Genomic DNA, 14,007 nt, shown 5'->3' on the forward strand with positions numbered 1-14,007 from the left:
TGAAAGTACAGGAAGAAAAGCAAACATTCCCTCCCTCAGGCTCCCCAGCTCCTCCATAAATGTGCTCTCACCACTACCGGGCAGGTGCAACAAAATGGCCACTGAGACGGCACTTTGCCCAACCGCACTAACCAAAGGCGAGCCCAGAAGTGACTGCTGACATCAACCGCCCCACCCCTCGACTCCCGCCACCAGTTTCTCTGAGTCAAGGAGTCCCTCAGGGTGGATGCCGAGGGGGGTGATGGGGGCTGGGTAAAGGAGCATCTGAAAGCCCCACTGAACCGGCTTTGTGTGGTCAGATGTGAATCAGACCCGGACAAAACGTCAAGAAGATTGGCTCCACCTTGGAGCCCTGGCTGGTTGGGACTGTGGTCCCAGGTGCCCTCCTCACCCCACCCCCAGCCTTGGGAAGCTGAGGCTCCCTACACACACGTTATGCCCTGGGCAGGGAAGTGAGGCAGAGGTGGAAAAGGGGGAAATGGGAAAAGTTGAAAGGAAAACTGCCCCCTCCTTTCTCCTATTATTGCAATGATTTATTACAGGCTCCCGATCCGCGCCCCCCCCCCCCGCCCCCGCCACCAGGCAGAAAGCCTGCATGCTGCCAACCACCAACACGCGGCTGTGTTCACTGGGAAGACAGGTGGCACCCACGTGCAAGCCCGTCTCAGCCACCCTGGGAAGCCAGCAATAGAGCATATAATTAGAAGTAGGCACAAGGATCCAGTTTAAAAAATGCATGGTCTCTCAGATCTCTGCTCAATCACAGCAGAACTGGCAACTGAAATTCTTTGCTGAGAGCGGCCCCTGGCCCTGGACATCCCCAAGGCCAGTCTGCAATCCACTGCACTGCTGTCCCCTCAACCTCTTTTTCCAAGTTTTTATTGTGGTCAAGTACTCATAAAATCTACCACCTTAACCATTTTTAAGTGCACAGTTCAGTGTTATTAAGTACATTCATATTGTTATGCAGCTGTCACCACCGTCCATCTCCAGAGCTGTTTTTATCATGCAAATCTGAGACTCTACTCCCGTTAAACAATAAGACCCCACGGCCCCCCTCCAGCCCCAGGCAAGCACAATCCTACTTTCTGTCTCTATGATTTCGACTGGTCTAAGTGGAATCACACAGTATTTGTTCCTTTTTTGTAATTGGCTTATTTCACTTGGGCTTAATGTCTTCAAGGTTCATTCACGTTGTAGCAAGTGTCAGGATTTCCTTCCTTTTTGAGACTGAGTGATATTCCGTTGTACGGATAGAGCACATTTTGCTTGCCCATTCGTCTATTGACCCTAAGGTTGCTTCCACTTTTTACTATTATGACTAATGGTGCTATGAACGTGGGGGTATAAATATTGAGACCATGCTTTCAATTCTTTTGGGAAATGGAATTGCTGGATCATATGGTAATTCTATTTACTTAATAGAATTTATCTATTTTTAATTTAAAAAAATATATTATTTATTTATTTATATTTTTGGCTGCGTTGGGTCCTCATTGCTGCTGCGTGCGGGCTTTCTCTAGTTGCGGCGAGCGGGGGCTACTCTTCGTTGTGGTGCGCGGGCTTCTCATTGCGGTGGCTTCTCTTGTTGCGGAGCACGGGCTCTAGGTGCGTGGGCTTCAGTAGTTGTGGTACGTGGGCTCAGTAGTTGTGGCTCGCAGGCTCTAGAGCGCAGGCTCAGTAGTGGTGGCGCACGGGCTTAGCTGCTACTCCGCAGCATGTGGGATCTTCCCGGACCAGGGCTCGAACCCGTGTCCCCTGCCTTGGCAGGCGGATTCTTAACAACTGCGCCACCAGGGAAGTCCCAAGCTTTAATATTTCTGGAGAACCTTCATACTGTTATCCACAGCAGCTGTACCATTCCACATTCCTGCCAACAGTGCACAGGGACCACTCCGTCTGCCGCTCCATAGGGATAAGTGTGAACGACAGCCTCAAACACACGCCTGTTCCCGGCAAAGGCTTGAAACACGGTCGATTCTGGGAGCACAGCTGCTGCATGGAAGTCAACAGTAGCTGAGGACCATGGGCGGGAAGCTGGGGTCGGCCTGCCCAGCCCTCCCAGGCTGGCCCAGGTGTTCAGCGGACAAATGAGATGCTGCAAAGAAAGCTGGAAAGACGCTGTGCATCCCCGGCGCCCAGGCCCATAGCAGCACCCCGTGGAGGTGAAGAGTTTAGGAGGAGAAGACAGCAAGGACCCGCTGCAAAGCTGGGAGAGGTGGCCCGCCGCACGACACCCGCCCCAAGCCCATGGAATGGCACAGAGGTGCCCAGCCGGGGCTTTGGGTTACACACTCCCGGCCCTGACACTCTGTTCTCAGCCAGGGTTCTTGGACTTACCCGACCAATAGAAATTGATTAGAGGTCAGACAAGAAATTCAGGCCAGGTTTTACTGGGGCCCCTGCTGCAGCAGGAGAGAGCGAAAACAAGTAACAGGTTCCCTTGCTTGCTCCCCGAAAAGGGGGGAGCTGAGCTGTTTCCTTATATGGGGTGAGGGTGGGGGTGTGTCCGGGGGTCCAGCTGGAAGGGTGGCTTAGGTGGTCTCCGCCCACCCCACTGGTGGTGCTGTGCGCAGGGGGCATGCGCAGTGCCCTGCTTTTGCTCCCAGCTCTACAGAAGTGGCGGTTGGGTTTTGGGGGTCTTTTTGTCCAGAGTTTGCCCCAACTGCACAGGCATGCAGTTATTTTTAGTCCCTTCTGGTTTCTTTGTATTTTGTTGCTTGAGGAGATGTGTGTCCAGGTGTAAGCACTGCAGCAAAGGGCCCCAGGTCCCAGCCTGTCTCAGCTCCAACTAAGTCCTTACTCTCTCTCTGCACCTCTGTTCTTTTATTTACAAAACGACCTCATAAGGTTATTATGAGGTTTAACAATTAATGTGAATACTTGGGACAGTCCTTGGTACACTGGAGATACTCAATAAACGCCACTCGTTATCAGCAACCTTAGAAGCAATGACCTTTAAAGGGAACTTTGGAGACTCGAACAGGAAGGCCTGTCCTTGGTCCTGAAGAGCAGCAAGGTCACCGCCGCTGGAGAGGCCCTGGGACATTCATTCAATAGCCCTGTCTTTCAATCCTTGATACTGAGGCCCGCTCTGGAGCACTCCCCGCGCATAACCCAGCCAGAAGGCGCTGTTAGGTGCCCTCGTCATTCCCAAAGTTGAGGAAGCTGGACACGGTGTGCATTTTAGTACCAGTGGTTTATTTCTCCCCCAGGTGAGGGCACACGTGTATCAAGCAGAGGTGTGCCCACACGGCCCCTTCAGGAACCACCCAAGGGATTCTAGTTTAGTTTACATGCATTAAAAACAACTCTAGTCGCCAACGAGTGTTAAGAAGCACCACCTTGATGTCGCCAAGTCCTGTCTGCACGTGACGGGCCTCACGAAGGTGGCTTCACGGTGCACGTATGTACAGGTGAATGGGGGAGACGGAGTCCCAGAGGCCCCGTGGCCCCGCTGTCGTGGGGGCTTGGCTGGGGGCTGAGAACCACTCTGCTGACAGTGTTCTGACCAGGAGGTGGTGCTTCCAAAATGGAAATGGAGCCCCTGTCCACAGCCACACTACCCTGCGGCCCTGCTGCGGTGTGCCGGGCTGCGGAGGCTCCCGGGCCGCGCACTCTTCGGCGGCAGGAGGTTGGAAGCACCAAAGACCCTAACCCTGGATCCTCAGCGGGAAGGATGGTGGGTCATTATTTTCTCCTGGTCCACAAGCTCCTTCTCACCCAGCAGGTGTAGGTCAGGGGCTGGGGGACAATGGGGTGGGGACGGGATGGTGGGAGAGGTAGGGAAAACACCTATCTTCACATCAGGACACAGTCAGCCCATTCTGCTAAAACCTTTTATGACAAACTTTCCTGAAGACAAAAGCGGGGGGGTGGGGGGGTGGGGGTGGGGAGAGCTGACCTGGGCATTGAGCCAGTCTCCTGGACCAGACTCTGTTCCTGTTCAGACTTGCCTCTTAGAGACTTTGTTCTCTCAAAATGCCTCCCTTGGGGTGGGATGAACCCACAACCCCATCAATCAGCATCTTGGGACAGGATGTCTCACTGATCTTTATTTTGGTAGACAAATCAGGTGGGAGGGATGAACCCCACATCTATAGTAAAAACCGGCTGTGCTGTGAGTTTCAATTCTTTGGATAATCAAAACTCTTTAAAACACTGGCAAAAAAGAGAACTGCTTTCCAAGTGTCTGTGAATACCTGAGACTGTCCCTATCCGCGGTGAGCAAACTCACAGCAGCGATTCTGGAATGGAGGTGAGGCGACAGAGGGTTGCAGAAAGACAGGCCCACCCCTGCCACCTGGAAGCCCACCAGGCACGAGGCTCTGGTCCCCCAGCCTCCTATGCAGAGCCTGCCAGTGCCTTCCCCTGGTGGCACAGAAAGAGTCCACCTGGCCCCGGGAGACGGATTTGGACAGTGTCTGGTCTCATCAGGGATGTCATCTCCTGATCCGCCCTTCCACCTTTACCTGTGGGGAAATGGCACCCATCCGAGCAGCCAGGAGGAGGCACAGTCCAGGCAAGGGGACCCTCAAGCCTGACCCGGTCCTCCTCACTGTCATTCCCCACCTGGTGAGGGTGGGGCGCAGGCGCAAACTGAACCAGGCTCTCCCAGCTTAGGGACGGCCAAGCCCCTGGAGGGCATTTCCGGTGTGGAGAGGAGGTCAAAGGAGGGAGAGGCTGGTCCGAGTCATGGGTCTTCTGTCTGCCTGGGAATCTCAGCCAACCCCAGGCCAATTCTCCCTGAATCTCAGCCACTCCCTTGCGCCAGCAGGAGCCTTCCAATCCTGCAGGTCCACGCACAGTCTCTAGATGCCTTTGGTTTCTATGAAAGAAACACGCTTGCATTTGCCTTAGTTAAAAACCAAAATGGACCAAGGAGGCAGGAACTCCCGAAAGCGTGTTAGGCTGGAAACTCATTCCCATAGTGCCTCAGGTGTTCATCTGCCACGGACAGGTAGGTGGCCCTCATGCTGGGAGAGTACTGTGGGAGAGAGGGGAGGGGACAGTCAGAACAGGGTCACACATCACCCGTTAAACCAGACACCGTACTAGCAAAAATGCTGGAACTTCTGAGGAAGCGCGAGCTGGGCCAGCCACAGTGGCTGGGCACCAAGTTTCAATGTCAAGGCCTCGTGGCGATTATCAGAGGATCGTCGAGTGGCCTGGGCAGGCTTCATGTTTGCTGATGCTTCCAACCCGGGGGCCATCAGGACGTCTGGGTCCCAGCCTCGAACTCAAGATGCACACACCGACCAGCCACCCTAATGCGGCAGTGTGCCTAGAAGCCCGCCTAGTGAGCGGGCCGGGGGCACAAGCCCACTGACTCAGACAGCCAGGCTCAAATCCCAGCTGTGCACCTTACTCATCCCTGACCTCGGCGGAGGCTCTCCAGTCGCTCCAAGCCTCCGTTTCCCCACCTGCACGATGGCCCTACGAACACTCAGCTCTTCCGCTGAAAGGATGGAGTGACATAAAGCAGGCAAGACCCCTGACACGGGGGTTCTCAAACGTGGCTGTGTATCTGAGACACTGCGGGGGCACAGGGGTGGGTCTAAAAGCAGCCTGAAACCTAGGCCACACCCACCAGTATTGTTTTTTATGTGATAACACACACATAACGTAAAGTTAAGCCTCTTGAAGTGCCACCAGCAGCACTGGCCGGTGACCCACGAGGCTCCCCCCTGACCAACTGGCATCGAGTAGTGCAAAAGCAAATCCCTCCATAAAGCTGGGAGAGTCACGCTGTGGGCTACACCTGCATGCAGCTGGGTACACATCTCCTGGGTCCTGGGACGCTGCCTAAGGAAAGCGAGGAGGTGGAGAGCAAGTCAAGCAGCTCAGTATCTGCTACTAGATAAAAGTGACTTGGGGCTTCCCTGGTGGCGCAGTGGTTGAGAGCCCGCCTGCCGATGCAGGGGACGCGGGTTCGTGCCCCGGTCCGGGAAGATCCCACAGGCCGCGGAGCGGCTGGGCCCGTGAGCCATGGCCGCTGAGCCTGCGCGTCCGGAGCCTGTGCTCCGCAACGGGAGAGGCCACGGCAGTGAGAGGCCCGCGTACCGCAAAAAAACCCACAAAAGTGACTATGTCTGAATCAGCTTAATAGCAGGTGCTCAATAAATGTTCTCACTATTATTGCTTATTATCATCATTATTACTGGCTGTGTAGCTCTTAGCAATTCACATTAATCCTCTTAGACTCAGTGTCCTAGTTCGTAAAACAAGCTTGACAACTACTGGAATGATCTAAGATCGTCATGGTGATTATATCACAAGATAAATTCATTTAAATTCGCTGGCAAATTGCTCATTAAGGGTTACGACAGGAGGGATAAGTTGTTTTCTCCTTTTGATGTGAGAAAAATAAGACTATAATTATCTTACAGAAAAAAAAAAAATGCCACGAATATTTTTCTGTAAGTTCTTCCAAGTGCAGCCAAGTCGGAGAAACACAAAGTTTAAGCATTCATTCACAGATGTCAGCCGGCCTCTGCTCGGAAGTAGAGATGCGGCTTCTTAGGTTAGCACATCTCACATCACACGTAGGACCTGAGATTCTGCATTTCTAACAAGCTCCAGGTGCTGCTGGGCAGCTAACTCCAAGTAGCAATGGTCCACAGGACCCTGACTGTCTCCTAGCGCCAGGGATGTTTCCGGGGTCCAGGTCTAGGCCGTTCACACCAGAGATGGACGAAGGCTTCCTGCTGGGGGGCAGGGAGTAGGGGCCTGAGACCCCCTTAACCCAGTGGGTCTCAACCAGGGGCAATTTTGCCCCTGCCCAGGGACATCTGGTAATGTCTGGAGGCGTTTTCAGTTGTCATGGCTGGGGGCTATGGAGTGGGGATGCTACTGGCATCGCGTGGGTGGAGGCCAGGGATGCAGCTAAACCTCTGACAGTGCACAGGACGGCTCCCCACAACGCTCTGGCTCAAAGTGCTGGTACGCCGAGTGAGGAAGCCTGCCCCTGAGCAGGCTGCAGGCTTCACCTGGGAACAGGTTAGAAATGCAAATCCCCGAGCCCCACCCCAGATACTCTGAATCAGAAGCAGCGTGGGCCCAGCGGCCTGTGCTGCAATGAGTCCCCCAGGTGATGGATGTTCAAGAGTGAGACCCCCCTCCTTGAAGCAGTATTTTCCAAACTTGCTTGACGATGAGGTTCACCCGGGCTACGTCTTCAGTGAAGTCCCTGGACTGGTATTTTTAAACAAGTGCCTGGGTCATTTTTGTCCATCGGGCCCAGGATACGGTGCCTGGAAAGACAGGAGGTGATTCCTAGAAAGCAGAGCTAAGGGAAAACACATTTCTAGCCGAGGGAAGAGGCTGTAGGTTCCGATGGCCTGGCTTGATATCACCCACCTTAGTGAAATCCCCAGTGTCCCAGAGACGGGGCTGGCAGGGGGAGGGATTTTCCGTACACCAAATGCACTGGGTACCGATGGATAATATTTAGAGCAGGTGCAGGGGGAGAGTGGGGAGCGGTCAGCTGTGTCCCCTTTACTGGGGCTCACGTCGTATCCTCCACGCTGTGGCTTCCTTGGTCAGCAGGCTCAGCCGTCTCTTCATGCCTCTTGCATGTTAGGAGGGGAGGGGGGTCATCTCTGGAGCAGGTTGAGCTGCGTAGGGCAGGGCAGTCAACTCTGCCAAAGCAACTGGAGTTTCTGGGCTGGTCTCAGTTATAGCGGGGGAAGGTTTAGTCCGTCCTTGTCCTTGCAAATAAGGTCAGTTCTTTATTATCTCTGCTAATGTCAGGGAGAGTGGCCTGGATCTTTCAGAACAGAAGGTAATCCGAAATTCATTTTTATTTGGCATCCCAGTGCCTCGAGTAATTTATTTTTCACAGCAGCGGATCTCCCCTAATTATGTTGTACTGAGATTAATATTACAATCAGTCTGCATTCCTGGGGCCACAGCAGCTGGCGGGAGGAAAAAAGGAACCCCAGAGGCTTCTGGTTTAGAGAGAAGCCAACTTGGGATTTCAAAGGTGCCAACTCTGGAAGCAGGCTTGGACCAGCCGCTCTCCCTGCCTCAGGCCCCCAGGGAGCGAGTAAGGCCTGGGTCTAGTGCTGTTTGTAAAAGGACAGCAGGGAGGCGCTCTGGGCAAAAAGCAGCAAGGTGGGGAGAGCCAGAGGGTCGGTCTGGGCACGACACTGCACACATTTGGGGCCGGTCATCCTGCGTGGTGGGCGGTGCCCTGTGCGCAGCAGCACCCCTGGCCTCCACCCACTAGATGCCAGTACCAGCGACCCCCCAGGTGTGACAACCAAAGATGCCTCCAGACGTGGCCAAATGTCCCCCGGGGGAGCAAGCTCCCTCCTGGGTGAGACCCAGTGCTCCAAGGTAAGGCTCAAATGTCACCTCCTTAGACCCCGAAGCAGCTCCTCCCTCTAGTCCTAAAGCACCACACGGCACTTATTACAACAGCTTTCTGAGTCTCCCCCCCACTCCCCCCCCCCGCCCCTGCAGGCTATCCATGTCCTGAAGATGGGCCTGGGTCCCCATCTCTCTTTCTGGGGTCCGGCACTGTGGTTTTCCCCAGGCACACTTGCTGGATTCCCTGAGCGCACGTGAACGTTGCGGTTCTCGGGGCCAAGGTCTATTTCATTAGTCCCCCGTCCTTGGGGCTCCAGGGCTGCTATTTCACCAACTAGACGGCTCCTTCCAAACTACCTGGATGGGGCAGGTGAAACACCTCGCCCAGCCCAGTGAAGGCAGGGGCTCCTTCCCAGACAGACCCCTGGCTCAAGAATGCAGACTTCAACCTGGTCTTAGAGCCCCCCCCCCCCCGCTTTCTTACATAGGCCACGCCTCCGTGGAGGAGGTGGGGTGGGAGGAAGCTTGAGTGACAGCAGGAGAGGGTGAAATAAACAGGTGGCTCAGTCTCACAGCACTTACTGCGTCCCACAAACACGCTTCTGTAAGGATCAGTTTCTCCAATGCTCCAACCACCTATGTGCTGTGCGATTACATCCCCATTCTACAGATGGGGACACTGAGGCACAGAAAGGTACTCGCCCAAGGCCACAGAGGTCATAGGCAATGAGCTGGCATTGGAGCCCAGGCATTTGGTACTGGAGTCTGTTTTTTTTTTTCTCTTTTGGCCATGCCACGATGCTTGCAGGATCTTAGCTCCCCGACCAGGGATGCAGCCTGGGCCGCGGCAGTGAAAGAGTTGAGCCTGTGTTTCTGAACCTCAGCTGTCTCTATTCGCAGCTCTGTCCCAGCCAGTAGTATGAGGTGACCCTCATACTTCTCCAGGGGCAGACAGCTGGCACACCCCTCACACCCTGATGTTGCGTCTAGGTCCCCTGGCCGGGGTGGAGGGTGGGTGGGAAGCACAGACCCCACTTGGGCACAGCCTGAGGACGTCAGGAGCTGCGGCGGTGGGGGGTTTTGGAGCAGGCAGGTCTGGTATTAGCCCTCCCAGACCTGCCACCACAGGGGCCCCTGACCCTCTAGCCTAGGGTGTCAAGGTAAACGTAAATCCAAAAAGAAAAAATTTCCCTGGTGCAAAAAGGGAAAGAAATGCTTCTTTGAGCAGCATTTCCTTTAGAAAGCTGATCATCATAAATTACTCCTCTGTCCCTCTGAGAGGTGTGTAAAGCTTTTTAAAGGCCAGCGAAGGCTCTCAGCAGTTTTACAATCCAGGAACGTTTTCTTCCGGGGCTGGGAGCCATCTCTGAAATGGTAGCATCAGGGAGACTGTCCCCCATCTCCCTGGCACTTAGGGAGCCCTGATGGCCACACAATTAGCAGGTGGATTTAGGATGAACCAGTGTGACAAATGGTGCTGCCGAGTCCTCTTGCTGGCGGACAGGAATCGCTCATCTTGAGGACGGGTACGGAATGCGGTGCCTCTATCTGCCTGGCTGTGTAGGATGAGCTCTGTCTCTACAATCCCCTTAGCAGACAGCCTGCGATGTGCATGGCAGTCTGGTTTAATGCTTATCTGGTAACAAAACTGTTTCATTCTTTTCTACCTCTGTGGCGGGGAGTCACTGGGTCCGCAGGAGGTTTTCTCTTCAATTATTCCCCCCTCCCCACAAGGGCAGTGCCCTTGCCCCGGGAGACCAGGTTACCGTGGGCGGAGGGGAGCCTCTTCCAATGAGCGGCACATTCTCGTAGCGTGGGTTCCCACCGAAGAGCAGAGCTTGGTTCCTGCAGGGCCGAAAGGAGCGGGGAGTGCTCAGGCTGGGGAGGCCGGGTGGGGGGTGTCTGCTCAGATTTCTACAGGAGGGTCCCGGAGGCGTGCAGATGGGAGATGGAAAAGGACCACGGATAGACGGGAGGGAGTGAGGGCAGGAAGACAGGGAGGCCTGGGGAGGAGCAGATGGGGTGATGGCGCCGGGAGCAGTGTGGCCTGGAGAAATGCAGCTTCTTGGGCCTTCAACCTGCCCTGCAAGCTTGAGGCAAAAGACCTGACGCCTGCAGGGGCTCTTCCTCCAGCACTAGATGCTCCCCGGGGGCCTTCCCACCTGGCATCCTGGCGCTGGCCTCGGATGCCTCCTCCCCACCCGGCTCTCTGGACCCAAACGTGCTGCCCGCAGATCCAGCCCGATGTGTCGGGGGAGGTACCGGGGAGGCCCTGGGAGCCCTGCCGTACATGTACTCCGAGACGGGGGCATTGGAGATAGTCTGGGCCGGGGGCTGCAGGCTGGTCTGGCTGCCCAGGCCGCTGCTGTAGCTGCAGAAGCTGCGAAGCTGCCCGCGAGGGGGGTTGTGGGCAGCGATGCGCCGGGCCTGGGGGTTGAAGGGGTCATCGTCGATGTCGTCGTAGTCTCTGTCCCTAGAATGACACGTAGGATATGGCCAGCTGTGAGGGGCGAGGGAGGCTCCAGGCAGTGCGGCCCCGGCCCGCTTCCCTATCTTTCCTCCCAGGACTCTCCCTCTGGCCACAGGTGCTTCCTTGAGGTTCTTTGATATCACTCTGCTCCATTCCCAACTGCACATCCACCTCCTCCAGGCAGTCCACCATGCTGACCACAGGCACACGGACCCTCCCTACCCTGCTTCCTTTTCTGATCTACTCTGAAGACACTGAAATACCATCTTGTCTCTGTCTATCTCCTCAATGAGACTATAGGTGCCCTGGTGCTACAATATGTCCTTCTGGTATTCTGAGGCACCCCTCCCAGCAGCAGCATCACACCACAAAGTCCTGCAGAGGAAGAGGGGATAAGCAAAGGATGCCAGGCTGTGGCATGACGTTGTCACCATTCTTGGCCCTGCTCCTGCCCTGGCCCCCTCCAACCTCCTTTTGGGGTTCTGTCTGGACTTTCAGGGACGCTTGGGCAGAAATCCAGCCAGCCTGTTGGGGCTGAATGCCTGGTCCCCCTGCTGCCCTTCTCCATCTCAGGTTATCAGCTCTCGGTTCAGTCACAGAGCTGAGCCTCCTGCCTCCTCCCCCAGGAAGCCGCCCAGGCAGCCCACCTGGTGGCACAGTGCTTCCAGGCCCCTGGCCCCATGCAGATCATGGTAGAGAAGGTGAGGGCAGCCAGGAGGGAGAAGAGGCCGAGGTACAGCAGGCCCTCGAGGCCGTCGTAGCAGATGCCAGTGAGGGCGTCCAGGTAGTCCTGGCAGAGGAAGAGGGACACACAGTTGGAGGGGGAGTGGGACACAGCCTGGGGTTTGAGCTGGTCTCTGAAAGCCCCTCTCCCCCAGCCTGGACTCGGGATCTCTGCCCCTCCCCCATCCCAAGCACCTTGAACAGTCCACGCTCGGGACCACGACACGATGGGGCGTCTCGGGTTCTCTCTACAAGCCTTTGCTGAATACCTACTGTGTGCTGGGCTCTGAACAGGGCAGATGAGCTTGCAGGGTGGGGGAGCCAGGGGACAGGGGGCATTCAATCTGAGGCCAGGACGGCAAGGAGTGGAGTGTGCCTTGAGCAGCTGAGGCAGAGCAGACAAGCTCGGTGTGTTCAGGAAAGAGGAAGAAGGCCAGCAGGGGACAGGTGAGAGGGCACCAGGTCATGCTGGGCCTCGCCGGACAGGCGAGGAGTTTGAATTTTACACAAGGTGATGGGAAGACACGGGCAGGTTTGGGGATGGAAGGGATGTGATCCGATTCATTTTTTTTTTTTTTTTTTTTTTTTTTTTGCGGTACGCAGGCCTCTCACTGTTGTGGCCTCTCCCGTTGTGGAGCACAGGCTCCGGACGCGCAGGCTCAGCGGCCATGGCTCACGGGCCCAGCCGCTCCGCGGCATGTGGGATCTTCCCGGACCGGGGCACGAACCTGTGTCCCCTGCATCGGCAGGCGGACTCTCAACCACTGCGCCACCAGGGAAGCCCAATCCTATTCATTTTTAAAAGACCGCTCTGGCTGCCTGGCTGCCATATATGAAAGGTAAGGAGACAGGAGAAAGTGGGGACCGGCTAGGAGGTCATGGTTGTCACCCAGGGGAGCGGGATGGTGCTCGGACCAAGGCGGGAGCTGTGGAGGGAGAGAGAAGTGGACGGAGCAGGATATATTTGAGAGTATAGCTGTGAGGACTTGCTGAGGGATTGGATGTGGAAGGGGAGGAAGGGTACTGGGGCGACTCCCATGTTCTCAGCTCTGAAGTCAGACTGCTGGGGTCGGAAACCCAAGCACTTGCATTGATAGCTCTGGGATCTTCAGTAAGCTACTTTTTAGATATACATATAGATAGTTAGGTAGGTAGATAGATACATCTGTCTATCTACCTATCTATGTCTATCCATCCACATACATAGACACACACACACATTGCTTATCTATAAAATTTCCCATAAAATAACATGTATCTCACAGTAAAACTGTGAGGACTCAATGACATGTTGGATATAAACTGCACAGAACAAGGCTGAACACAGAACCAAGGACTCAGTAAACCGCAGCTGTGAACATTATTACGAATATTTGCTCGAATTCCACATGGGATGTGAAACATCGACACGCACTGGCTTTCTGCTCTGGGGGAGAGAGGGCCTCACATACTCCCAGTGTGTTCCCTGCACGATTGTCCGATATTCCAAACTCCTAGAGATGACCCTGGCAATGAGAATGGGATGTCCACTTGCAATTCAGGAATTGGTCAGGTAGACCAGATGGCTGGGAGTCTGGGCAATGGGGAACAGCCACCCTCATATAGCTCAGGGCCCCCCAGCGTTCTAGAGGTAAACGGATCCAACTCTCCTACCTGCACCCCCGGGTACCTTTCACTGAGGCTCCCCGGCTCAGCTACTGGAGAGAATCCAGAAACCAGGCACCTCTTCCACCCCATTCCCTGGCCTGAAGGGAGCCCAGGTAATCACTCTCCCAGCCTCTGCAGCCTTGTCTCTGGGAAGATGTGGCCTGCTGGGGTGCCCCCCCCCCCGCCTTCCACCCGCGCCCCCAGGGCCACCCCGGCACCTTGTGCAGCCCCCGGCAATCCAACATGGCCATCAGCTGGTGGAGGCTGGACTCAGATGAATTCAACAGGAGCTGGATTCTGAGCAGATCTTTCTGAAGCAGGAAGAAAGAAAGAGACAAACATGCAGACAGACAGAGAGGCAGAGAATGAGCGCTGGGAGGAGGGCTTGTGGATAAAACCGCAAACCGCAGCTTGTGCAGAGAAGCCTTTAAAGCCAAAGGAAGCGGCTAGGCTGCCGGGAGGGAACACTTTCTTTCCACAGCCCGGTCTCCGAAGCCCGGCCCTGTGGGAGGTGGTCGGCCACCTTACCTCTGCTGTGGGGAAGAGCGGGACAGCAAACTGCAGCAGTCCCGTCACCTGGATGTGCATGGTGGTCAGCGAGCGCTGGAAGATGGTCAGTGCCTGGGCCAGGAGAGACCGAGGTCCCGCATGAGCTTCGATTCCCAGGAGACCCCCGCAGCTGCCTGAGTCCCCTCCCCCGTGTGCAGCTGCAGTGGCTTCCCTGATCATGGCCCTTCCTGCTTACAGGAGGTCTTCCCCTCAGCCCTCAGGCTTCTTGAGAGCTGCCCCATTCTCTTGCTTCCTGCTACTCTAAATGTCCTGCTGGGACAGCCTTGCCGGGGGTGGGGCTTGTG

At 55.5% G+C, this 14,007-nt stretch overlaps 1 protein-coding gene and 1 non-coding gene across 7 annotated transcripts in view; one reads left to right on the top strand and one right to left on the bottom strand.

Annotated features, from left to right (window-relative positions):
• Window positions 1-3,180: 3,180 nt before the first annotated feature.
• TTYH2 (tweety family member 2) overlaps window positions 3,181-14,007 on the bottom strand; it is a 39,875-nt gene continuing 29,048 nt past the window's right edge. For 4 of the 6 annotated variants that reach the window (XM_033847349.2, XM_073798146.1, XM_073798149.1 and 1 more), the window contains 6 exons: window positions 13,682-13,774; window positions 13,372-13,464; window positions 11,431-11,573; window positions 10,604-10,786; window positions 10,080-10,158; window positions 3,181-4,987 (listed from right to left, as the gene is read on the bottom strand). In XM_033847349.2, the coding sequence (XP_033703240.1) occupies window positions 4,907-4,987; window positions 10,080-10,158; window positions 10,604-10,786; window positions 11,431-11,573; window positions 13,372-13,464; window positions 13,682-13,774 (672 nt within the window). In that variant the 3' untranslated portion in view covers window positions 3,181-4,906. The other 2 variants (XM_073798147.1, XM_073798148.1) reach the window with 2 other exon arrangements.
• On the top strand, window positions 5,656-5,783 carry LOC117309872 (small nucleolar RNA SNORA35). Its single transcript, XR_004524162.1, has one exon. It is a non-coding gene; the product is annotated as a small nucleolar RNA SNORA35 (small nucleolar RNA).

This window comes from Tursiops truncatus, chromosome 20 (assembly GCF_011762595.2).
Source record: "Tursiops truncatus isolate mTurTru1 chromosome 20, mTurTru1.mat.Y, whole genome shotgun sequence".
Classification (NCBI taxonomy): Eukaryota; Metazoa; Chordata; class Mammalia; order Artiodactyla; family Delphinidae; genus Tursiops; species Tursiops truncatus.